A 24,925-nucleotide genomic window follows, 5' to 3' on the forward strand; every position below is an offset into this window, starting at 1 on the left:
TCACCATACTTACCTCACAGGGTTGTTGTGAGGATCAAATGGGATAATATTCGTAAAAAGTGTTTGGTACAATGCTAGGCACATAGTATATACTATATAAATGCTCATTCCCTTCCCTATGGGTAATGTAAAAATTGAAGATGTCTTTTTTTTCTTAAAGGAAAGATTAGCCATTAAACTGTTTTTGAAGTTCTTTTCCCTTAGCACCTCGACCCGCATGGCCTTAACTACTCATGTCCTCTATGTAGATATCTCTATACCCAATTCCTCTCCTCTCTCACTACCCTGAATATCTCACAAGCACCTCAGATTCATTATGTCAAAAAATAGAGCTTATGATTTTCTTCCCCCTCCACCCTAAATCTCCATTTTTGGAGAAAGTCAGGAGACAGAATAGAGGAGAAAGAGAATTCCAAGCATGGGGGACATTCAGTGAAAATGCCCAGAGAAAGGGAATGTCTTGTGCAAGGACCAACAATGAGGCTAGTGTTACTGGGTAACAGTGTCATATAGCTAAGTAAGGTGTAGGAAGGCTGGAAGTACTGGAGGGGGCCAAGTTATAAAGGGCTCTTAACGATAAAAAGAGGATTTTATGTTTAGAAGTGATAGGGAGCCACTGGAGTTTACTGAACAGAGGGATAACAGTCAGATCTGAGCTAATTCAGGAAGATCAATTGGGCAGCTGAGCAGAGGATGGACTGGAGTGGGGAGAGACTTCAGACAGGGAGACCAAGCAGCAGACTAGTGCAGTAATTCAGATGCGAGGTGATGAGGACCATCATCGCCACAGTGATGGCAGTATCACAGGAGAGAAGGGGGCATGTGAGAAGTGTTGTGAAGGTAAAAAAGAAAAAGACTCAACAAACATATGGATACGAAGGGTAAGTGTGAGGGAGGACTTGTTAATGACATCAAGATTGCAAACCTGGGTAACAGCGAAGATTCTGTGTCCTTGATGTGAAGAGGAAAGTTTGGAAGAGAAGAGGCATTGACCGGGGGGTTGGGGGAGGAGGCAAGAAGATGAGTTCAGTTTTGAATGTGCTGAGTCTGAAATGCCTACAGAAAATCTAGTTTGGGATGTCTAATAGGCTGCACAAATCTTAAAGTGCTATATAAGTGACAGCTATTACTATTGTTATATTAGGGAGGCAGTAAGGTGGAATGGAAACAGCTGTTAGAATTCCACCCCTATCACTCCTTAGAACCTCTGTGACTTCAGGCACGGACCCTTTCTGGGCCTCCATTTCTTCACGGGTAAAATAACGAGGGCTAGACTTGACTTCCAATATCCCTCGAAGGTCTAAGTCAAACATCCTGTGATCTCTTATCCTCCGTCAGCTTCTAAGAATTTCCTCCTAGATTAGTTCTTAGGTTTCCAAAAACTAATGTTTTGAGGTAGAATGGATGAGAACGAATAAACAGAAAAGCATTTGTTAAGCTCTGTGGCAAACACTGTGCTAACAGTCTGGAGATACAAATGGGGGGTGGGGGTGGGTAGGAAAAGAGACCCTGCTCTCAGAAAGCTTACATACCAATGGGAGAAATAACACCTATAGTAGAGTGGTGGTCAGAAGGGACCTGAAAGTTACTGAAATTAAGAGCGAGGCCAAGGGGGAGAATACTGATACACCTCATCCAGGAAAAATGGCAGAACTGTTTGGTATGAGAGGTGAGTAGAGGAAGTCAAAGATAAGGACTGTTTGGCTGGTGGTACCACTCGATAGAAACCTGGCCTCCTGCAATAGCCTTCTGAATGCCCTCCCCTCCCTACCTTTTTATTAACTGTCCCCCATGCCTGTGCTCTATTTTTCTTCTGCCACCTGACTTCCTAGTCCAGGGGTGGGAAACCTGAGGGTACGAGGCCACATGTGGCCCTGCAGGACCTCAAGTGCAGCTGTTTTGAGTCCAAATTTCACAGAACAAATCCCTTTAATAAAAGGATTTCTCCTGTAAAACTTGGACTCAGTCAAAAAGCTGCACCCAAGGACCCAGAAGGCCACAGATGCCCTCAAGACCACAGGTTCCCCACCCATTCTTGGCTTTCTTCAAGACTCAGCTCAAATCCCATTTACTGACAGGGGTCTTTTATGGCCCCTTCCCAGCCCTATGCTAATGCCTCTCTCTGAGATCATTCCACACTGTTTGACAGTCACAGAATAAGTATTTGAGGCTGGATTTGAACTGGTCTTCCTGACTCCAGGTCCAGTGCCCTACCACTGCAATACCTAGCTGCCTCAAATCATACTCAAAATCCTTCAGTGTTTCCTTATTATCTCTAACATAAACTACACACTCCTCAAATTGGCATTTAAGCAACTCCCTAAGGCCCTACAATACGGCTCCTGCCCACTTTCATAGCCTTATTCCACAGTTCTCCTTTTCAAATATTCTAAGGTACTTCAGTCTAGTAGTGTGAAACTCAAATAGAAACGAGCGCCACTAATTCATAAAAGGATGTGTCTGGGCCACATAATGACTTAGTTTTAAAATGTATCATTATCCGTGTTTTATTGCATTTTATTTGTTAAATATTTTCAAATTACATTTTGATCTGGTTTGAGCCACAGTTGAGCATGTTGGGAGACCACCTCTGCTCCAGTGAAATAAGGTTTTAACCCAACATTTTATCTCACAGCTCTGTGCGCTTACCCAAGCCCTGGCTAAGCCTGACAACCACCCATCCCTTACCTCTGCATCTCAGAATCTTTATCTTGCTTCTTGACTCTATCCATGTACTAACTGCATTCTGAAGCTATCACTGATGCCCAGGTTAATGATGTCTCTCTCCCTTCTCAAATTCCCTTACATTTATCTGAGTATATGTCACAATTCTCCCTTCCCCAGGTGAATGCATGTTCTGTGATGGCAGAAACTGTTTTATTTGTACATTTGCATCCTTGTACATATTAATTAATTTGTAGATGTTTATGGGATTGACACCATTTTTGCTATCCTCACTGCTTTTAATTTATCCGCATTTAGCTAGGCCAAGATAAAAATAACCTAACTTGTTAAATCAACAACAATTTTAGGGCCAATGCTAAGTCAAAAGAAAGTTAATTTATCTTCTATCAAGTTAAGGTACAAGGGATTTATCATGGTTATTTTTCTTGCTGCTTATGACTTCATTTTTTTCTTACTTCTAGGCAATTAGATTGTTAGTTACCAGATGTCTATTTCCTAAATACAGTGGTACGAGGATGTTGCTCCATCACTTTTTACCTTTCTCTCTTGTATCTTCAATATCCTTTTGTATGAGCTTCCTACCCTTATTCTATAAGAATGCTCAATTCTCACTTAGACAAACAAAAAAATTTTACTGGACCCAACTCTCTCAGCCTAATTATTATTCCCTTGCCTTCTCCTTCCTTTAAACACTGAATATCTTCAAAGTACACCTTTTACAAAATCGTAGAATCAAGAGCCTGCTAAGGACCTCAGAGACCATCTAATCCAATCGATTCCTGAACAGCAATCCCCTCCTCCAAACTACTGAGCCATTCATCTTGCTGGTACTTACATCCTCCAGTTGAGGGGAAATTCACTGATTAAGAAAGCCCATTTTACTCCTGGACAAGTCTAATTATTATGAAATTCCTCTTTATGTACAGACTAAAGCTCTCTGCAGTTTCACTGGTCACTCATAATTTAGCTGTTCTGGGCCAAACTCTTTTTAACATAACTCTTGAAAGGACTGAAAATAGTTAACATAATTCCTGTAAATCTTCTCTTCTCTAGGCTAACCATCTCCAGTTCTTTCAATGGCTCCTCACGTGGCATTGTCTTGGTTTCCTGCTTCTGAATATTTTCTACTTTGTCTTTATCCCTTGAAAATGTGGCACTCAGAATTTAATATTGGTTATTTATATTTACTTGTTTAAAATATCTGATGGCAAAGTTGGAGTGTTTTCTCATTATTATAAGTTGTTCTTATAAAGCCTATGGTGAGTTTCTATCATTTTTAAAAATTAAGAGCATAGAGAAGTCATTGATTATCTGAGGAGAAAAAAAAATAACATACAAATTATTAGAGGACTTAAAAATCTCAGTATTTCAATGTTAACCTTGTACTTTTGAAAAAAAAAATTATCTGAACTCAAAAGTACTATAGATACAGCAAAACTTCTTGGCACAAATATATATTTCTTCAATCTACCTTTTACTGTTATTTAGTTCTTTTGTACCCTAAGAATCATATGTATAAACTAAAATATGGTGAGTGAACAGTCTCTAGAATAGTGCAGTTGTAACTGTTAGAATCCTTTATGTCAAATCCACTGAGCCTGTTTATGTATAAAGTTCCATGCTCTTTCATTCAACATCAGGCATGCTGATGTGTTTCTTAGCCCCACCCCCAAAACAAAACAAAAACAAATATACTAGTAGTTCCAGAAAAAAGCAGCTGAAAGAAAACAGTCTTTCGTATCCATTTGCTCACCTATATAGGTTCCACTGTTGTTACCAGCACATTCTGCATCTTCTGGAGTGTAAAAGCATACAGAACAAAAGCCAAGAAATAAAGCAGAACAGTTAGATGCCCAGCCACAGATGCAAAGAAAAAAAATTTTAAATAAAATAATAAAATAAGTTTCTTAAAATAATCAGGTAAAGCACAGCATAGAAAAGCCCTTACTGCAGCACTGTTTAAGCATAAAAGATGTTGTATGATCTCAATTCAAGAAACTTTAAAATTTATCATGCAAACTGATGTTATCCAATTTCCCAGTGTTTCTTTAAGAGCATTCCTATTGATTTTAAAGAATTGTTTTCCTTTTCACGTTTAAGAAAATTTTGGTACTTAAAAAAGTCACTTTCGTAAATAAGGTCTGTTTTTTTTAATGAGACAGCAACTATATATTGGCTCATTGGATTAGACAGAAAGGTTATGATTATAAATACATCCTTTCAGTTAATATTACATGTATGCAATAAAAACATAAAGATACACAATATTTAAAAGGGACTATTTTAATTTATTATAGGAAAGGATGAAATAACCTACAAAAACCCTGCACTAATATTCTAGTGAATAATAGGAACAGAAAAAAAACTGCTTAACACATTAAGATTATTATTTTAGCTTAAAAAAATGTTCCTGATGATGACATCAGTGCAAAGAAATTAAATATTCCTACTACACTAACATTTATTTGTGAATACCAAAGAAAAATACCCTGCAGTATTTCATATTGCTTTCCCTCATAGGCAGGACAAAAGATTAGATAGAAAATTTTTTCCTACTTCTTTTAAAAAACATAAGGGTCTAACTCAATATGCTTGGTGTTATAAAGTCAATATAAAAGTTTTGTATGTATAACATAATAATCTCCTATAAACTTTGAACCATATTCAGTTTAATCCCAAACATATGTTCACCAAATAAAATTACTGAGCTATGCAGGGAAACTTTTATACATGTACCTTCAATTTCCTCTGAGAAGCACAAAAAGAAAGGGGAAGGAAATGATTAAATGTGCTGAAATACAATTAAAAAATGAAGACATTATATCTAGCAAGAAAAAAAATGCACCTACCACACTCAACTGTTTCCTCATCTTAGAAGAGCCAAAAAGGAAAACAAATGTTTTAAATTTTTCAAATCATTCAACAAATAGGTTGAATTTATATAAATGTAGCAAAAAGAAAAAAAGTTTAAACAATCTAAAAAGACTGTACAGTTGAATAATAAGAACACAATAGGCCTAATGGAAATCAGCCAGAGTGAAATGAAATTAATAACAAGATGCACTCACAAGGCTTCTTCAGAGTATTTATCAATGAAAGAGAATGTAGAAATCTATTCATTGCTACAGGCCAACTTTGGATACAAGAAATTTCAGGTAGTAAAATTATGAGGTATTTATAGATAAAAATAGTAAGAAGCATTATAGGAGTAGAGAGTCTAAACACCTCATTTTACAGATGAGAGAAATGAGGCCCATGGTGGTTATGTGACTTGACTAAGGTCATAAAGGTATTAAGCAACAAAGCCAATGTTCTTTCTACTATTCCATGCCACAAAAACACACACACACACACACACACACACACACACACACACACACCCCGAAATCCTTGATGTTTTTGAGTATCTCAACATTTAACGAAATACTTTTTAAAAAAAGCTATTCCACAGGTCAAAAAAACAAATAAATTATGTTTACTTAACAGTCTGATTTTATATATTGGTAACTGTAAGACAAATAGTAGCCTAAACCAATTCCTAAATTACGAAAAGTAAAACTAAATAAGTAATACAATTAAGTAATCAAGTTTGACTTCTGACTTGCTTACAGTAGTTGTAGCATCTAATAAACCAGGGGTTACATGTGAGTTGATCAGGAGTTAAATTTGGCCATTAGAGACAATAGCACAGTCTAGGGCATGTGGGGACATAACAGAAGAGGTCAGATTAGTTCTCTCTTCTTTTGCCTGACAATTACTCTGTCATATAATGGACAGAAGAAAAATGAACTATTTGAGAAAATGAAATAAATGGTAATTCCTAGTGAGTATGTTCTTTTGGTAGTATGTGCCTTATTAGTCAAAGATTCCAGATACATCAAACTAGCATAAATGAATTACCAATTATCACTTCATATTGCACAATAGGGTACCTAAAACCATGGGTTCATGTCTTTACCTTTTAGATAGCACTAAGGTAGCATATAAGCATAAAAATTAGCCATTGGGACAAAATGGAATTGGATTTTGAAGGTTAAGAACTCCAGATACAAAGGCAAGAAGAAATAGATATGCATGTACAATAAAGTTCAGCACTTATTATTTTTAGGTATTACTAGAAATTGTGCCAAAATGAAGATCATGCTAAAGCAGATCTTATTTTCTCTTAACATTAGTGTTTTATTCAATTACATCCTCAACTATTTTGTCAGAAAAAAAGATGTAGCAACTAGAAAACACTATTTTAATAGTATTTTTCAATGGACACAAAAACATCCCATGCATTGAACACATCCCAATGTACTGAAAAATATGCTATACCACAGAAAAACAAGAAACTTTACTATATCACAAGTTTGATAATTAAATTAGTGCTCTACCTAATACACTAGAATTTTGCTTTCTTGGGTTTTCTTCTCTTTTAAATCTTAGGTTTTAAAAACTGTCTGTGGGGAATAATATGCATGACCTAGATCAACTAAAGAAGTTGCCCATGGATCACAAATGTTTCTAAACCCATAAATGGCCAAGGATAGAAACAATCAGTTCTCAAAAGAGAAAACACAAATGTCTAATAATGGAAAAATTAGAGGTCTCTTATTAGCCTCTTAAAAACAGTTAACAAAAAAACAACCCAAAATCAAAATATAAAGAAAACCCCAAATGGGTTTACAAAGTCAGTCTTAACTGCCCTTGAACCCAATGTTCACTGTGCACCTGGACCTTTCCAGCTTAACAGGCCTGTGAAGCTTTTCTCTAATGTCTTTCATATAATCCTCTTATTTCCACTCACTAATTTTATAAATTCCTATGATGATACATTTTATGTCCTCAAGTAAACACCTCATTGTTTAAAATCATGCTGGCTACTAATCCATTGTTATACATGAAAACTTATATTACTCTGACATAATGTAACAACTATATAACACTTATTATAATTCATATTACTACCGTGTTGACAATTAAAACAAAGAAATTGACACCACCATTTCACTTTGTGGACACTATCAGAGCCTTGTTGGTCAATCAATGTCCATGACAGCAAAGATGGAAAAAGCCATTTATCCATGGAATTTACTGAAATGGTTGTAGTGTTCACATTCCATGTTGAAAGATACATCTGGTGTTACTGGCCAGTGGAGTGATTATTTCCTCTAAAGTGTCTATCATCTGTCTGTGCATATAATATTACTCATTTCAACATAGACCACACTAGTTAGAGTGTCCTGCTAAACAGGTCAAGGTTAAAGTTTCAATTTCCATATGTGTCAATTAGTTTCTCAGAGTGCAAAACAAATTATAATAATCAAGAATTAAATTAAATTTAAAAATCCAAAGCATTGCATGGCCTCAGAAGATACAGTTAACCCTGATAAATTTTTTCATATGTATATGGCATTGGTCACAAATAGGACTTTGCTAGAGAGTGTATGGCTCAAATTAAACCACTTTAACTGGGGAAAATCACAGTGATATACTCTGATAGTGGCTCAGAAACAGCATCTTCAAATGTTAAGGACAACACTGAGACTTAACTTTTCCTTTTGTACTCAACTAATAGAAACAGTGAACTTAATTACTTTGCTGCCCATTTCCTCCCACCCCCAAATGTTTTCTCAGAATGCATTTTCAGTTGGTTTGACAAAGAATAAAAAACCAACTTAATTGAGGTTATTTCTCCTCAAAAAAAATACACACACACACACACACACACACAACAACAACAACAACAACAACAAAGACACAGCAATATAAGAACAAAATACTGAGTAGACAAACTTGACACTATATTCTAAATGGTCTAATTTATTTGTGAATTAATGATATGCGTGAGGGTACAAATGAACTTAAGCCAACATGCTGGCAGCAGGGAGCTGACTAAACTTGAAAAATCTTATTGCAACAAGCTGTAAAGTCCTGCTTTATATTATTCTTAAATGCTTGGCCTTCCAAAAAATTGGTAACATGCACAATACATTCATTCTTTGACTAAATGTTTAAATTCTTTTGTTGGCAGAATGTGGTCTTCAATCCACAAAATGCTTGTCTTTGGATAAACTGGGTTACATCTTGTTTGAATGAACACCATTTGGCTGCAGTTAAATATTTCCTCTTACCCATGTGGTGCCGATCACATATGGTTAAATCAAAACTAGAACGAGATATTTTATGTTTTTGCTTTTGAATACTCATAAAGTGAATAAAGTGATACTTTTGTTACAATAATTCCATAAGAACCACATTTAGCAACAGCAACTCACAATGAATGTTTTTCAAGGAGTCATGTTTATAAATTTCTTTCTAATTATTTATATTTTGATAGTTTCCTTTAGCTAAGGCGAGTTAAGAGCTGTAAATAAATCCATAGTAAAATATTCTGCTGTAAAATACACCATATGAAAAAGGTATATACTTTTTTCTTCTTGGAGACCACGACTGCACATATTGGGGTTTAAGTACAAAGTATATACTATTAAAGTAAAAGAAAAATTGATATTTATGACATAAAAAGGCTAAGTCTCATCTGGTATACTTACAATTCAACATGAAGAAACAAAATAATATTTTAAGAATTTTCTAAATAATCAAAGAAATTAATGCTTCTTTCTTTTTTTAAAAAAGGACAGATGATATGTTGCTTTATATACATCAATGAACTGTAAAAACAAATAAGCTTTAGAAAGGTAATCATACATGTATTTTAAGTTATATAAATCCCAGGAACAGAAGCCACCAAGCTTTCCATCTTGAAGGATTTCTACATGCTACTTGGGACATAGAATATGATTTTACTCATTTGCAAAATACAAGTTATATCTCTTACATAATAAACCACAAGCTGGTCCTATCAAAGAATATTATTACATCAATGTCTTCATGTGTAGATACAGCTAAACTCTTTAGTGAATTTATCATTAAATTGCTAAAATAAAATCTGAACAGAAATGTGTCTGAAAATACTTTTCTTTCTTAACAGACAATTCTTACACTTTCTCCAAAAACTTGATTGTTCGGGAATACCAAAGATCAAGTTCCTAAGATTTATTTTAATTTTAAGAGTTAATCATAAATTTATTGCAAGTAAGATTCTTTTGAGTAAACAAACTTACTTTCTAGGTACAAATTAGTAATTCCATAATTACACTCATTCTCTTTGCATAAAGGCAAAAAGGAGCAATAATAATTTATTTTATACTTTACTGACTTCATACTTTTGTCTAGCTCCAGCTCTAGTTAGACCAGAGTTGCTAACAACATCCTTGCATTAAAACATTTGGAAGGTAAGCCTCCCAAATTAATCACAGAAGACCTGATAATACCAGGAAATATAACAACACTGTAACAAGCTAATTAGTCATTTCTTATTCTTTACTTAGATGTTGATATTAGATCCTTCTAAGTCACATTTAATTAACCAGTTTATATAGAGTTAAATTTTAGTGAAAACATACATTTAAAACATAATTTATTTTATAATCTAACTCATAAATGGCATTTCAGATTTAATGGCATTGGCTAATTTTAACATACCCCCACATGTACAGGTATATTAACATATATGTATACATACACAGATAAAGCCAGGCATCAATATCCACATGTAAAATACATAAAGATATAAGTGTGGTTATCATTACAAATTAACTTTTCAAAAACTTCTAGACATAAACATTCTAGAATTACCTTCCTGCAAACAACTGTACGGTACAGGCCCCGGAGGATTCCTTAAATTCTCTTCTAATAAATAAATTTTCAAAACTAATAAAAATATTCCATGAACAATGGGGACATTTTCATAGCAACAAACCAATTATGAAGTAGGAATAAAAGAAGGTATAGTATTATGTGAAATAAGGGCATGATAATATTAACTACTGCTAAAAACCAATGCTTCAAAAAATTCCTGGTCAAGGACATGAGAACACTTAGTAAGAGAGTATTTAAGTTCACTAGTTGCATGAAGGTACAATACCAATTACAAACGTTTCAAAATAAAGTGCTTTCAAATACTACTATAAATCATGTGAACTGGTGCAGAGATTTTAGCAGCGGTAATATTATTAATTTGTTTTTAATCTCAAGGAAGTTTAGCATATAGCAAATACTTCACTGTACTCTATTCTAGATGGACTGTCCTGTTGATTTTCATGGAAAAATCACTAAGATTATCAGCTCTTTAAGGATAAAGATGTTCATTACATGTTCATTATTTTTAATTAGACACATTTTCTGTGTTCTGCATAAAGTGAACACTCAATAGATGCTGACAGATTTACTTTTGCTCATCTTGACTGCAAATGATTAAACAGAAATAAGAGCTATACTCGATAACAAATGAGTCCTCCAGAGGAACATCATTAGGGAAAAAATATAAATGGTATTCAAGAAGGAAGAATAAGAACATTAGAGGCAGCAGGATAGCAAGAATGAGGCAGAGTAGTAATACTTGATCTTTAATTCTAATGAAGTAGTAAATTAAGATGGAATTCTGAATAAAACCAAATGTAAAAGGCCCTCATTGCTGACCCTTCTCTTTCCCAAACAGACTTCAGATTACATTTATAAACTGAAGATTAAGTCTATATTTTCTTTATGATAATTTGAACAAATTAATTACGTTACCAAAAGCTACAAATAAAGTTAGGGAAAATCAGCAAAATCTATCTGTTAATTTCTATATGTCATGCTATTTTAGTTCTAGATATAAATGGGTATTAAAAAAAAAGCTCATTTGTCTAATTAAAAATAAATCATAACTCAGATACAAAAAACAATTCACCATTTGGCATCCCCACCCCAATAAAAATTTCTTGAGGATAAAATCTTAAGAAACCTTCTGGCCATTTGGTTAAAATTGATGCCAAGTATGCCAAAACTGCTTCCCAATGTGACTCAAAAGGTAAACAAAGTTGGGGCCCTGAAAGGAAGAGAATTCCAGACATGATAAATGTGTTAAAAATTATCTCCTATTTTGTTAGCAAGAGGTTGCTTGATGATCAATTTTGTGGAATACTACTTAAAAAGTTATATCTAAAATTGAAGTTTTTTTTCAGTAGATAAGCAGATGTGAATCAAAAGTAGTAGGAAATCTTTTCAATTAAATTTTAAATGTTTCTGATATTAAAATATATGTGGCAGTGGATAGCAGGTGCTTTTCTGTTTGGATTTAGAGTAGCAGGGACAAGCAGACTTTCAAATCAGTGCATTCAATTTTTAAGCACTTTTTAACTTGTGAGGTTTATATTCTAAGGCAAGTAGTTTAATTCTGCCTAATCCTGAGTTTCCTTTCTTATACGTCTCTATAAATGACAGAAGATAACAGTAAAAGTGAAAAATGCAACAATACTTAACACAGGTATTGATGCAAATTTTCTGGGCAAAGAATATATTTATCTTCCATTTCTTTCTCCATTTCACCTCAATGTGAGCAACTCCTATATCAAAAAAAAGATCTAGAGCTTGAAGTCAGGGCATGGAAGTATAGGATTTGGGGATGAAGAGAAACATTTTCTATACCTTTTGGCAGCCACTTTCACTGTTTCTGCAATTATAAGGCAGTAGATTTGGGTGTGGAAGTGGCCCTAGAGATCAAGTCTAACCATCTCAATTTATGAATGAAGATACTGAAGCTCCAAAAGATGATTTGCTCAAGGACACACAAGTAGTTTGACACAGGACTAGAACCCAATTACCCTGGACTCCAAATCCAGCACTCTCTACTACATCATTATGATTTTTGATTATTTTATTATTTTCTTTCTGGGCGATACCTGGATGTGATGGAATGATTGTTCAGTGTAATTAGAAATAGGAAGGTAGTGGACAAGATTAGTAAGAAAAAGTAGGTATAAAAACTTAGGGCTTTAAAATTTTTTCTAACATATTCTCAGGGAATATTATACTAATATTTATAAAAAATTATATTTTTAAAATATCAAAATTCAAACTATAAATAATTTTTAAAAATTTATTTAAACAAAAATTCTACCATTGTGATTTATTCTGAAAGGCACATCCTTTCCTGACCTATCCCTCTCCCTTACCACTATTATCACACCATGATACTTCAACAGGTTTAAATAAATACTCTCAGAGTAAATTTCACAACTGAAAATGGATGATTCAAAAGCTCTTCAAAAGGTATAGGAGCTCTTGATTTGTTACAAGAACTTGTTTTAAAAGTAAGAAATAAACAGTTTGGTCTAGTCTCCCAATAAACTTACATGATTTCCGGTTAGAAACTTTCAGGGGCTGAACTAATACTTCTGGTCGCCTTAGTGCAAATCTCCTGGAAATGGGGAGAGAAATATAAATGAACCCATTCATTTTCTCTTTCTTTTTTTATTAACAGTTTTCATTTTTATTACACTTCCTGACAATAAAGGAGTAATGAGCTCATTCCACTCCAGTGTTCTGTACCTTAAGGTTTCCTACCCTGATAGTTTAGTGATTACAATTTGTGTTCATGGGCAAACTGTTGATTTTGAATGAACCTTGAACCACAAAACTCAGCAGAGTCCCTTTTTGAATCTTTATTCCACCCCCTCCCCAGCCTTTACTTCCTAGAGATAGAACATATCCATTCCAGACAATGCCAAGTGTGAGGCCAAGAGTGGGTAGGACAAGAAAAGTAGTCTAACTTCACAAGCATAATTGATATATTACTTCCCCACTCAAGGCATGGGGAAGGGGAGGAAGAAATAGAATTTCAAAGTCAAAACTTTCAAAAAATAAATACTAATTTTTTTTTTACAAATAATTAGTAAACAAATATTTAAGAAAATAAATAAAAATATATTAAACAAAGAGAAAAGTAGTCTAAACCTATAAGCAAATGTTATTAACATTTGTTACTGACTTCCTGAAGAAACTGATCAGGTAGATGAGTCAAATAGAGGCTTGTGATCACTTGATGAAATTGGCCCTGACTTGTAGGCTAGGTTCAGGTATTTCACTACTGTTGCTATCTATGTCTTCCATCTCTTTCCCTAGGGTTGAAAGAGAGAAGAGAAAGCCGGATAATGCCCGAGAGTCACAAAATTCTATAATGATCATGGTAGGAAAGTCTCTTAAAATTTTTAAAATATTTTTAAAGTTTTGAGTTCTAAATTCTATACTCCCTTCCTTCCTCTCACCCCTCCCTGAGATGGCAAGCAATCAGATATAGGTTATACATGTGGAACTACGTAAAACATTTCCATATTAGTCATTTTGCACAATTAGACTCAAATAAAAGAAAAAAAGAAAGTGAAAAATAGCATGATTCAGCCTATATTCAATCAATATCAGTTCTTTCTCTGGAGGCAGATAGTATTAGTCCTTTAGGATTGTTTTGGATCATTGTATTGCTGAGAATAGTTAAGTTATTCACAGCACTTCATCAAACAATATTGCTGTTGCTGTGTACAACATTTTCTTGGTTCTGTTCACTTCATTACCCATCAGTTCATGAAAGTCTTTCCAGGTTTTTCTGAAATCATCCTGCTTGTCATTTCTTGTAACACAATAATATTCCATTACAATCATATACTACAGCTTATTTAGCCATTCCCTGAGATATCCCTTCAATTTACAATTCTTAGACACCACAAAAAGAAAGGCTATAAATATTTTTGTACAAATAGGTCCTTTTCCTTTTTTGGATGTCTTTGAGATGTGGACTTAGCAGTAGCATTGCTGGATCAAAGGGTATGCACAGTTTTATAGCCCTTTGGACGTAGTTCCAAATTGTTCTCCAAAATGGTTGGACCAGTTCACAATTCCATCAACAGTACATTAGTGTCCCAGTTTGACACAACTGCTCCAGCATCTAATATTTCCTTTTTTGTCATATTAGAAACTTTGATAGTTGTGAGGTGGTACCTTAGAGTTGTTTTAATTTGCATTTCTCTGATCAATAGTGATTTAGAGCATTTTTTATATGGCCATAGAGAACTTTGATTTTTTTGTCTGAAAACTGCCTATTCATTTCCTTTAACCATTTATCAATTGGGGAATGGCTTGTAATTTTATAAATTTGACTCAGTTCCCTATATATCTGAGAAATGAGGCTTTTATCAGAGATACTTATTGTAAAATTTCCCCCCCTAGTTTGCACCTTTCCTTATAATTTTGGTTGCATTGGTTTTGTTTGTCCAAAAACAACATTATGTAATCAAAATTATCTATTTTACATTTTGTAATGCTCTCTATATCTTCTTTGGTACTAAACTGTTCCCTTATCCCCGCATGAGTAGTAAATTGTTCTTTTTTTCTCTAATATAGTTGGTGAAGAATTAGAAAGTAATTCCTTTGTGATGTCAGCACAGTAGAACTGTTAAGATCTCTTCTGTCACCCACTATCAAGGTCTTTTGAAGTTAGAGTGATTTTTATGTTGCCAACATTTACAGAAAGAATTTGCCCTTCAGGATTGTTCATTGCAAAAAATTTGTTCTAATTCAACCAATGAGCAGTCTTGTCTCTTAGGAAATGACAATAGTCAGTGTCAGTTTTTAAACCAAAAATCAGGACCCCAGAGCTGACAAGGACAGTTCTTGAACCAAATCAATAATTTGATGCAATAAAAATTTAAAAGACTACAGGCAAACTTCAATATGAAATATATGTTCCTAAAGTTCAGTTGTAATTTTATTAGAAACAGTGGTAAAGCACCCCAAGTTCATCTCTGTCAGTTGAGGGGACTTTGGTTGTTTAGCTTAAAGAAGACTAAGAGGAGATATGAACAAGTATATGAGAGAATGTCATGTGGGAGAGGGTTTAGGTTCATTCCATTTGAGGCTATAGGGTATAACTAGGAGCATTAGATCAACATTATCTAAAAGGCAGATTTAGGTTTAATTTAAGGAAAAACTTCCTAAAAATTAGATTGATCCTAAAATGGAATGGGCTGTTTTGAGAAATAATGGTTACTGGAATTCTCCAAGCAAAGACCAGATGATCACTTGTCCAGTATTGAAGAAGGGATTTTTTTTCAGCAGTGGGCTCCAGGGATGGGGAACACGTGGCCTTCTAGATCTTTGACCTAGAGTCCAGGTTTTACCGAACAAATCCTTTTATTAAGGGGATTTGTCCTGTGAAGTTTGGATTCAGTCGGAGGGCCACACTTGAGGACCCAGAGGGCCACATATGGCCTCAAGGCTTCAGGTTCCCCACTCCTGTTAGACTGAATAGAAAATACATGATTCAGTGACACTATTTTTGTAAAATTTTGTTTATATAGTTTGAAATAGTTTATATCCCCATTACGTATAATGCTTGCTGATGGTTTTAGATAAATATTACTTATCATTTTAAAGGAAGCTCCATTTATTCCTATGCTCGCTAATGTTTTTAATAGGAATGAGTGCTGTATTTTGTCAAATGCTTTTTCTGCATCTATCAAGATAATCATATGATATCTGTTGCTTTTTTTAATGGATATGGTCAATTACGCTGATAGTTTTCCTAATACTGAAATAGCCCTGAATTTCTGGTATAAATACCACCGGGTCATACTGTATGATCCTTGTGATATATTGCTATAATTTCTTTGCTAGTATTTTATTTAAATTTTTGCATCATCTGGATCACTACTGATTAGAGAAATGCAAATCAAAACAACTCTTAGATACCACATCTCTCCCGTCAGATTGGCTAAAATAACAAAACAGGAAAATGATAAATGCTGGAAAGGATGTGGGGAAATTGGAACATTGTTACATTGCTGGTGGAGCTGTGAGCTGATCCAGCCATTTTGGAGAGCAATTTGGAACTATGCCCAAAGGGCTATAAAAATGTTCATACCCTTTGACCCAGCAATACCACTTCTAGGGTTGTATCCCAAAGAAATCACACAAGTGGGAAAAGGACCCATATGTACAAGGATATTTACAGTGGCTCTTTTTGTGGTAGCCAAGAATTGGAAATCAAAGGGATGACCATCAATTGGGGAATGGCTGAACAAGCTGTGGTATATGAAGGTAATGGAATACTATTGTGCCATAAGAAATGGGGATGATACGGACTTTGTAACAACCTGGAAAAACCTACACGACATAATGCTGAGTAAGCGAAGCAGAGCCAGGAGAACATTTTACACAACCACAGATATATGGATTCCGTGAGGACCAACCCTGACATACTTCGCTCTTCTCAGCAACGTAAGGTGCAAGGACAACTCAGTTGACTCACGATGGAGAAGGCTATCTTCATCCAGAGAAAGAACTATGAAGTTTGAATACAGACTGAGGCGCACTACATGCTCGCCTTTTTTCTTCTCTTTTGTTTTTGTTTTGGGTTTTTTGTTGTTGTTGTTGTTGGTTCTGTCTCTTCTTTCTTATGATTCATTCCATTGGTCATAATTCTTCTCCACAACTTGACTAGTGTATAAATTAATTCAATGTGAAGTTATACATGGTAGTTATATGAGATTCCATGCCATCTTAGGGAGGGAGGGAGGAGGGAGGGAGGGGAGAAAATCTGGAACTCAAACCATGCGCGGCAAACCAAAAATAAATAAATAAATGAATGAATAAATAAATAAATAAATGGATGAATAGATAGACAGATAGATAAAGAAGAAAAAAAAGAATAAATTTTTGCATCAATATTCATTAGGGAAATTGGGTGTATAATTTTTTTTCCTGTATTTTGGCTCTTCCTATAGTTTGGGTATCAGATCCATATTTGTGTCATAAAAGCAATTTGTCAGGACTCCTTTGCCTATTTTTCAAAATAGTTCATATAGTATTGAGATTAATTGTTCTTTAAATATTTGGTAGAATTCTCTTGTGAATCCATGTGGTCCTGGGGATTTTTTCTTAGGAAGTTCACTGATGGCTTGTTCAAGTTCTTTTTCTAAGATTGGGTTATTTAAATATTTTATTTCTTCTTCTGTTAATTTGAGTAATTTATATTTTTGTAGATATTCATCCATTTCATTTAGATTGCCAAGTTTATTAGCATATATTTGGGCAAATAGTGTCTAACAATTGTCTTAATTTCCTCTTCATTGGTGATGAATTCACCTCTTTCATTTTTGATACTAGTCATTTGGTTTTCTTCTTCCTTTTTTTTTAATCAAATTACACTACGATTTATCTATTTTTTTTTTCATAAAACCAGCTTCTAGTTTTATTAGTTCAGTGGTTTTCTTTCAATTTTATTCATCTCTCCTTTGATTTTTTAGGATTTCCAATTTAGTGTTTAATTGGGAATTTTTACTTTTTTGAATTTTGTTAGTTGCATATCCAATCCAGTGATCTCCTTTTTCGCTATATTGTTCAAGTAGCAATTAAAATTTCCCCTAAGTACTGCTTTACTTGCTTTCCATAAATTTTGGCATGTTGTCTCATTGCTGTCATTTTCTTTCGAAATTACTGTTTCTATGATTTGTTTCTTGACCAACTCGTTTTTTAGGATTATTTAATTTCCAATTAATTTTTAATCTCTTTCCATTGTCCATTATTGAATGTAATTTTTATGCATTATGTTCTGAAAAGGATGCATTTACTATTTCTGCTTTTCTCTATTTGGTTGTGAGGTTTTTATGTTCTAATACACAGTCAATTTTTCTTTAGATGCCATGTAGTGCTGAGAAAAAGGTATATTCCTTTGTATTACCATTCAGTTTTCTCCAGAGAGCTATCATATCTAACTTTTCCAGAATTTTATTCACCTCTTTAACTTTTTTCTTGTTTATTTTTTGGTTAGAGTTATCTAGTTCTGAGAGGGGAAAGTTGAGATCCTTCACTAGTATAGATTTATTCTTTATTGCCTCCTTTAACTCATTCAATTTCTTCAAAATTTAGATGCTATACCATTTGGTGCATATATGTTTAGTATTGATACCGCTTCTTTCTCTATGTCCCTTTCAGCAAGATATACTTTCCTTCTTTATCTAGTTTAATTAGATGTATTTTTGCTTTTGCTTTGTCTGAGATCATGACAGTTACCCCTGCTTTCTTTGTTTCAGATGAAGAATAACACTCCAGCTCCAGCCCCTTACCTTTATATTATGGTTATCTCTCAGCTTCAAATGTGTTTCTTGAAAACAATAAATTGTAGGATTCTGGTTTTTAATCCATTCTGCTATCTGCTTCTGTTTCATGGGTGAGTTCATCCCATTCACTTTTATAGTTATGACAATTGCGTGTTTCCCTCCACGTTATTTTTTGCTGTGCCCTCTCTTTTATCAGTTCCCCTCCCCCTTCTATTTATGCCTGTCCCTGTTTACTTCCTTATAGGGTAAGACAGATTTCTATACCCAATTGGTTATGTCTTATTCTCTCTCTGAGCCAATTTTGATGACAGTAAGGTTTAAGCTTTGCCCTCCACCCTCTATCTTCCCCTCTATTTTAATAGCTCTTTCATGCCTCTTTTAGGTGGGATAGTTTACCCCATTCAATCTCCCTGCTCCTCCCAGTGCAATTTTCTTTCTCATCCTTTTATTTTGTTTTTTGGGATATCATCCCATAAAAGTAACTGTATATCCACACTCTCCATCTCTACATATGCTCCATCTAACTGCTCCTTAAGAATTACAATTATTATCTTGCCATATAGAAATATAAACAGTTTAACCTTACTGAATTTCTTACATTTTCTCTTTCTTCTTTCTTTTTTACCTTTTAATGTTCCCCTTGAATCTTGTATTTGGAGGTCAATTTTTTCAATTTAGAAATGCTTGAAAGTCCTCTTTTTCATTAGAAATCCATTTTTTTCCCTTTAAGATTATATTCCATTTTGCTGGCTAGGTGATTCTTGGTTGTAATCCTAACTCCTCTGCTTTCCAGTATATCATATTCCAAGTCCTCCAGTTCTTTAACGTGGAAGCTGCCAAATTCTGTGTAATCTTGAGAGTAGCTCCATGATATCTGAATTGTTTGTTTTTGGCTGCTTGCAATACTTTCTCCTTGATCTTTGACCTCTGGAATTTGGCTATGATGTTCTTGGGAGTTTTCATTTTGGGATTTCTTTCCACTGGTGATAAGTGGATTCTTTCAATTTCTATTTTGCTCCCTGGTTCTAATATATGAGGGCAGTTTTCTTTGATAATTTCTTAAATTTGCATGGTTATTTTATTTTTAATCATGACTTTCAGGTAGTCTAAAAACTCATATATGATCTCTCCTGGATCCATTTTCTAGGTCAGTTGTTTTTCCAATGAGAAATTTCACATTTTCTTCAAATTTTTACTTCTTTGACTTAGTTTTATGGTATCTTGATATCTCAGAATCACTGGTTTCTACTTTTTCAATTATAATTTTTAAGGAATTATTTTCTTCTGTGAGCTTTTGTGTTTCCTTTTGCATGTGGCCAATTCTATTTTTTTAGGAAGTTATTTTCCTCAGTAAATTTTTGTATATATTTTCCCATGCTATTGACTTTTTCATGATTCTTTTGCATTACTCTTTATTTCTTTACTCATATTTTCTTTTACTTCCCTAATTTGCCTTTTAAAATCCTTTTTAAGTTCTTCCAGGAATTCTTTTTGGATCAGAAACCAAATTACATTTTTCTTTGAGGTTTCACACATAGCCATTTGGAAACTATTGTCCTCTTTTGAGTTATGCCTTGATCTTACCTATCACCATAGTAACTTTCTATACTCAATGTTTTTTTGGTTTGTTTTTTACTCATTTTTTTTTCTGCCAGTTTTGTTGGGGTTTTTTTTGGTGACTTGGTATTTTTATGTGAGAGTTGGGCTCTGGTCTGCAATGTCCCAAGCTTTTTATGCTAGGGCTCTGAGTCTTACTGCTGGCTTTCACTGGGCTTCAGGGCTTAGCTGCTTGCTTTCTCTGGAGGGCAAACTTCCCTTCTGTCTTGTACTGAGGCATGGGGCCTCCCTATTGGCCTCCCCTTGGTGTAGAGTTTGGCTGCTGGCCTGCTTCATGGGTGGGGTCCTGATGCTAGGCTACTATGCAACAGGGTCTCTCTACTGGTAGGTCCCAGAGGCAGGGCCTCACTACTGGCCAGCCCTGGAGGGGGACTTCACTACTGGTCAGCAATGGATCAAGGGCCTGGCTGGTGGCTTGTGCTGGGGGTGTGGCTATGCTGTGCTGCACAGACTGCTCACTAGCCTAGGGGTCTACTGATTTGCAAGAAGGTGGGGCCTTATTGGTGGATTGCCTCAGGCTAGGAGTTCTGCTGCAGGATCCCTGCTCTTGGACCTGGCTCCCCTCCCCTTTCAGTGAGACAGACCTTTCCTGCTGGGCTGATAAGCTGCTTCCCTGCTCCTAGACCAATTCTGAGGCAGTTTTCTAGTTGTTTGGGGGGGAATTTGGGAGGGCTTCAGAGGGTTCCTTCCTTACTCCAGCATCTTGTCACTGGAAGTACCCCATTCGTTTTCTATAGATTACAGATTAATAAAAATAATGTCAGAATATGGATTATTTCTAAAACAAGCCACTAGTAAACAATAAAAATAATAGAAATTATTCAAGCTGAGAAATGAAAGCCACCAGATTATAATTTTGCTAAATAGGACTGAAAAAGGCTGTAGCGTTTACTTTTACTTATTATGTCACTATAGTTCTCATAATGATGTGCTATTTTCCATATGCTTCTATGTACTTCCAAATGGATTAGGACTAGCCCATCACTTTGAGTCATTATATATAGATATCAGATTAAGGAAATGCAAGCTCCAAAAGCAAAAGTGTCCAAATTAAGCAACTAAGATCCTAGAAATGGTTTCTCACCTTAGAGTAAAAACTTTGATGAGTTAACAAGCTGTTCCAACTACAGCAAAATAATATATTTCAGAGAACACAATAGGCTTAGTATAAGAAAAACAATAGCGTTCCCTCAGTAGCTCACCTTTCCTGGAAATGTTTTGAAGGGATCAAGCCTGCTCGAGGATTGGCATCACCTTCATGTTTGGCCTGCCACCAGGTTGCATCATCCTGGCTCATAATTTGAAGGATATCTCCCTTTCTGAAAGAAAGCCCAGCTTCTTTACATGGAATTGCTTTATCCTCATAAGGATCATAGTCAAATAGGGCTTTGATATACATCTGTAAAAGGCAGAATATTTCAGTTGAATATTATTTGAAATAAATATCAATGTTAAATGTATTAAATTGGTCACACTGTTCTTACTCTGATATTGAAACCAGAATAAACTAGGAAAAATATAAGCAAATCATAATACAGATTTGCTACTCAAAGTAACATGCCATATGGAATATATTGCTGTTAAATAAGGAAAAAAAAAACCAGTTATAAGCAGTGATTACCTTGCCTTCTTTAGATGGTACATCCTCTTTGATGCTTGGTATAATTTTAAATGTGATTGCTCCCTGAGATTGAGCCTGATTAAAAAAAAAAAAGCATGTAACAAAGAGGTATTATTACACAAATAGATCTAAGATTTAATAACTTTGGGGCTTTACATTTGGTTATGCCATAATGAGGAAAGCATTTCTATGAAAACTCTTGTAACTAGAAAAGATATTAAAGATTTCAAAAAACTAAAAATACCAAAATATTAAGCATATCACCTCACATGTCTCTATTGTTCAAGGTGTGAACTAGTGTGACTACTTTTTAATCCTTAAAATATTTATAAACCACAAAATATTCTCAACATGTAAGAGACAGTGGATAATGAAGGTAAGTAAACACTGAGTACATCTGGTATAACTGAGTAGAACATGGAACTTACATAAAAGCTAGCTATTGTGAGCGTACACAAATAGCCTGTAAATCAAGCAAAGGCTCACTACAGTTGAACAGAATTCACAAAAGCTTATTGACAAGCATCAGCTCTATTTCTCATAATAAAAAAATCTACCTAATTTTTGTGATTGCATCACATTAAATTAAAAGTGTCCATACCATCAATAGTGAGAATTTAGCCAAAGTGATTTCATAGCAACAAAGGGAAAAAAAAAAACCACAAATTGGGCAATTCTCTTAGAGTAATTATGTAACAGGACTTTAAAGAGTTATTTGATTCACAGAATTTTCATAATTAATTAAAAAGTGTTTGGATTTCATGAAACTTCTAATGAGTCTTCACAGGTTTAGATAAACACTAAAATCACAAATTATGGAATGTCCTTGCAAAACACAGTATTAAACACATCAACTGAATCTAATTTCAATCACAAGACATTTCTATTCACTATGAATTTCACTACTTACCAAAATCTGTATTATTTCCTCAGGTCTCTTATCTTCTACTGGAATTCCATTCACTTCCTTGAGTTCATCACCAACATGAATAAGACCTAGAAATTACCAACTTTGTTATAATAAAAAGTATAGGAAAATAGATAAGGAACCGAACAATCAGAATCATCTATACTAAATTAGATTTAAAAAAGATGTATCTGGGGGGTCACAGCAAAGATGGTGGAGTATAGGTTGGGACCCAGTTGAACATTCCCCTCTAAATAACTTTAAACTAACTCGAATCAAATTTTGGAGTGACAAATCCAACAAAAGGTCAGACAGAGAGAGAGACATTTTTACAGCCTAAGACAACTTAGGAGGTCCAAAGGAGAGGTATTTAACATCGAGATGGGCACGGGCTCAGAGGATGGCAGAAGCACCAGCAATGGACCTTGGAGGTGACTATGACAGCAGCAAGAGTTTCAAGAGCTCTCTGTCCAGGGAAAGTGAAGGGGTGGAGGGGAGAGGTCAAACAACTGAATAAAAAGAGATTACTGGGGACCTGTACTGGCACTGGGTACACTGACTGGCAACTCTATTGCTCATAAACTATTCTGGGTTATAGTTCCAGGGCTGAGAGAAGCACCAGTACTTGTGGTTGCAGGGGAAGGGAACCCTTCCTAGGTAAAAAACAGTACAGACCAGGAAAGCAGTGACTGCACCTCTCCCAGGATAATACCACCTTGGAAGCACCAAGCTCTAAAAACAGCAGCACAAAAAAGCCTAAAATTTAGGGCAGTGCCTCCCCAACCTCAAGTGAGCACAGCTCAGCTTTAACATAAAATTCAAAGCGAAGAAATAGGTTGGGAAAATGAGAAAACAACAAAAAAAGAATTTGACTATAAAAAGCTACGATAATGGTTGGGAAGCCTAAGGCAAAGTCTTAAAAGAAGACAACCATTTGAAAACAGCTACAACCAAAGCCTCTAAAAATAATGCTAACTGGGTCCAAGGCCAGGAAGAATTCCTATAAGAGTTAAAGAGATAAAAGCGGTAGAGAAAAAATTAGGGAAAAAAAATAAGAACAGTATTAAAAAAAAAACTGAAAAGGGGAATCAATAGCTTGGTAAAAGAGGCACAAAGAAAAGTGAAGAAAATATAATATCCTGAAAAACAGAACTGCCCTAATAGTAAAAGAAGCACAAAAATTCACTGAAGAAAAGAACTCCTTTAAAAGCAGTATAGGCCAAATGGAAGAAAAGGTACAAATGCTCACTGAAAAAAATACTTCCTTAAAAGTTAAAATGAGGAAGTAGAAGCTAATGACTCCATAAGACATCAAGAAACAATAAAACAAAGTCAAAAGAATGAAAAAAGAGGAAAATTTGAAATATCTCATCAGAAAAATAATTGACATGGAAAACATCAAGGATAGGTAATTTAAAAATTACTCAACTACCTGAAAGCCGTGATCAAAAAAAGAACCTAGACACCATCTTTCAAGAAACTATCAAGGAAACTGCCAAAATAGCTTAGTTCCAGAGGGTAATATAGAAATAGAAAGAATCCACTGATCACGTCCTGAAAGAAATCCCAAAATGAAAACTCCCAGGAATATTATAGCCAAATTCCAAAACTCCTACATCAAGGAGAAAATACTGAAGGAAACTAGAAAGAAACAATTCGAATACCATGGAGCCACTGTCAGGATCACACAAGATTTAAGAGCTACCATTTTAAAATAGTAAAGAATTTGGAATATGACATTCTGGAAGGCAAAGGAGCTAGGATTACAACCAAGAGTCACATACCCAGCAAAACTGAGTATAATCCTTTGGAGAGAAAAAAACATTTAATGAAACAGAGGACTTCCAAGCATTCCTGATAAAAAGAACAGAGCTGAACAGAAAATCTGACATTCAAACTAGATGACTCAAGAGAAACATAAAAAAGTAAACACGAAAGAGAAATAACTAGGGACTCAATAAAGTTAAACTGTTTACATTCCACTATGGGAAAATGATACTTGTAACTCCTAAAGAACTTTATTATTATTAGGGCAATTAAGAGGAGTCTACATAGACAAAGGGCACAGGTGTGAGCAGATTATGTTGGCATGATCTCCCCCCCCCCCACCAA

General features: G+C 34.7%; 1 protein-coding gene across 1 annotated transcript in view; it reads right to left on the bottom strand.

Moving 5' to 3' along the window:
- Positions 1 to 24,925, bottom strand: part of MPP7 (membrane palmitoylated protein 7) — a 255,931-nt gene that overhangs the window by 46,881 nt on the left and 184,125 nt on the right. Inside the window, exons 8-11 of the mRNA XM_036759638.1 lie at positions 22,817 to 22,902; positions 21,907 to 21,981; positions 21,488 to 21,684; positions 12,912 to 12,976 (exon numbers count right to left, since the gene is read on the bottom strand). Of these exons, the coding sequence (XP_036615533.1) occupies positions 12,912 to 12,976; positions 21,488 to 21,684; positions 21,907 to 21,981; positions 22,817 to 22,902 (423 nt within the window). The remainder of the gene's footprint in view (positions 1 to 12,911; positions 12,977 to 21,487; positions 21,685 to 21,906; positions 21,982 to 22,816; positions 22,903 to 24,925) is intronic.

Source organism: Trichosurus vulpecula, chromosome 5 (assembly GCF_011100635.1).
Source record: "Trichosurus vulpecula isolate mTriVul1 chromosome 5, mTriVul1.pri, whole genome shotgun sequence".
In the NCBI taxonomy this organism is placed as follows: domain Eukaryota; kingdom Metazoa; phylum Chordata; class Mammalia; order Diprotodontia; family Phalangeridae; genus Trichosurus; species Trichosurus vulpecula.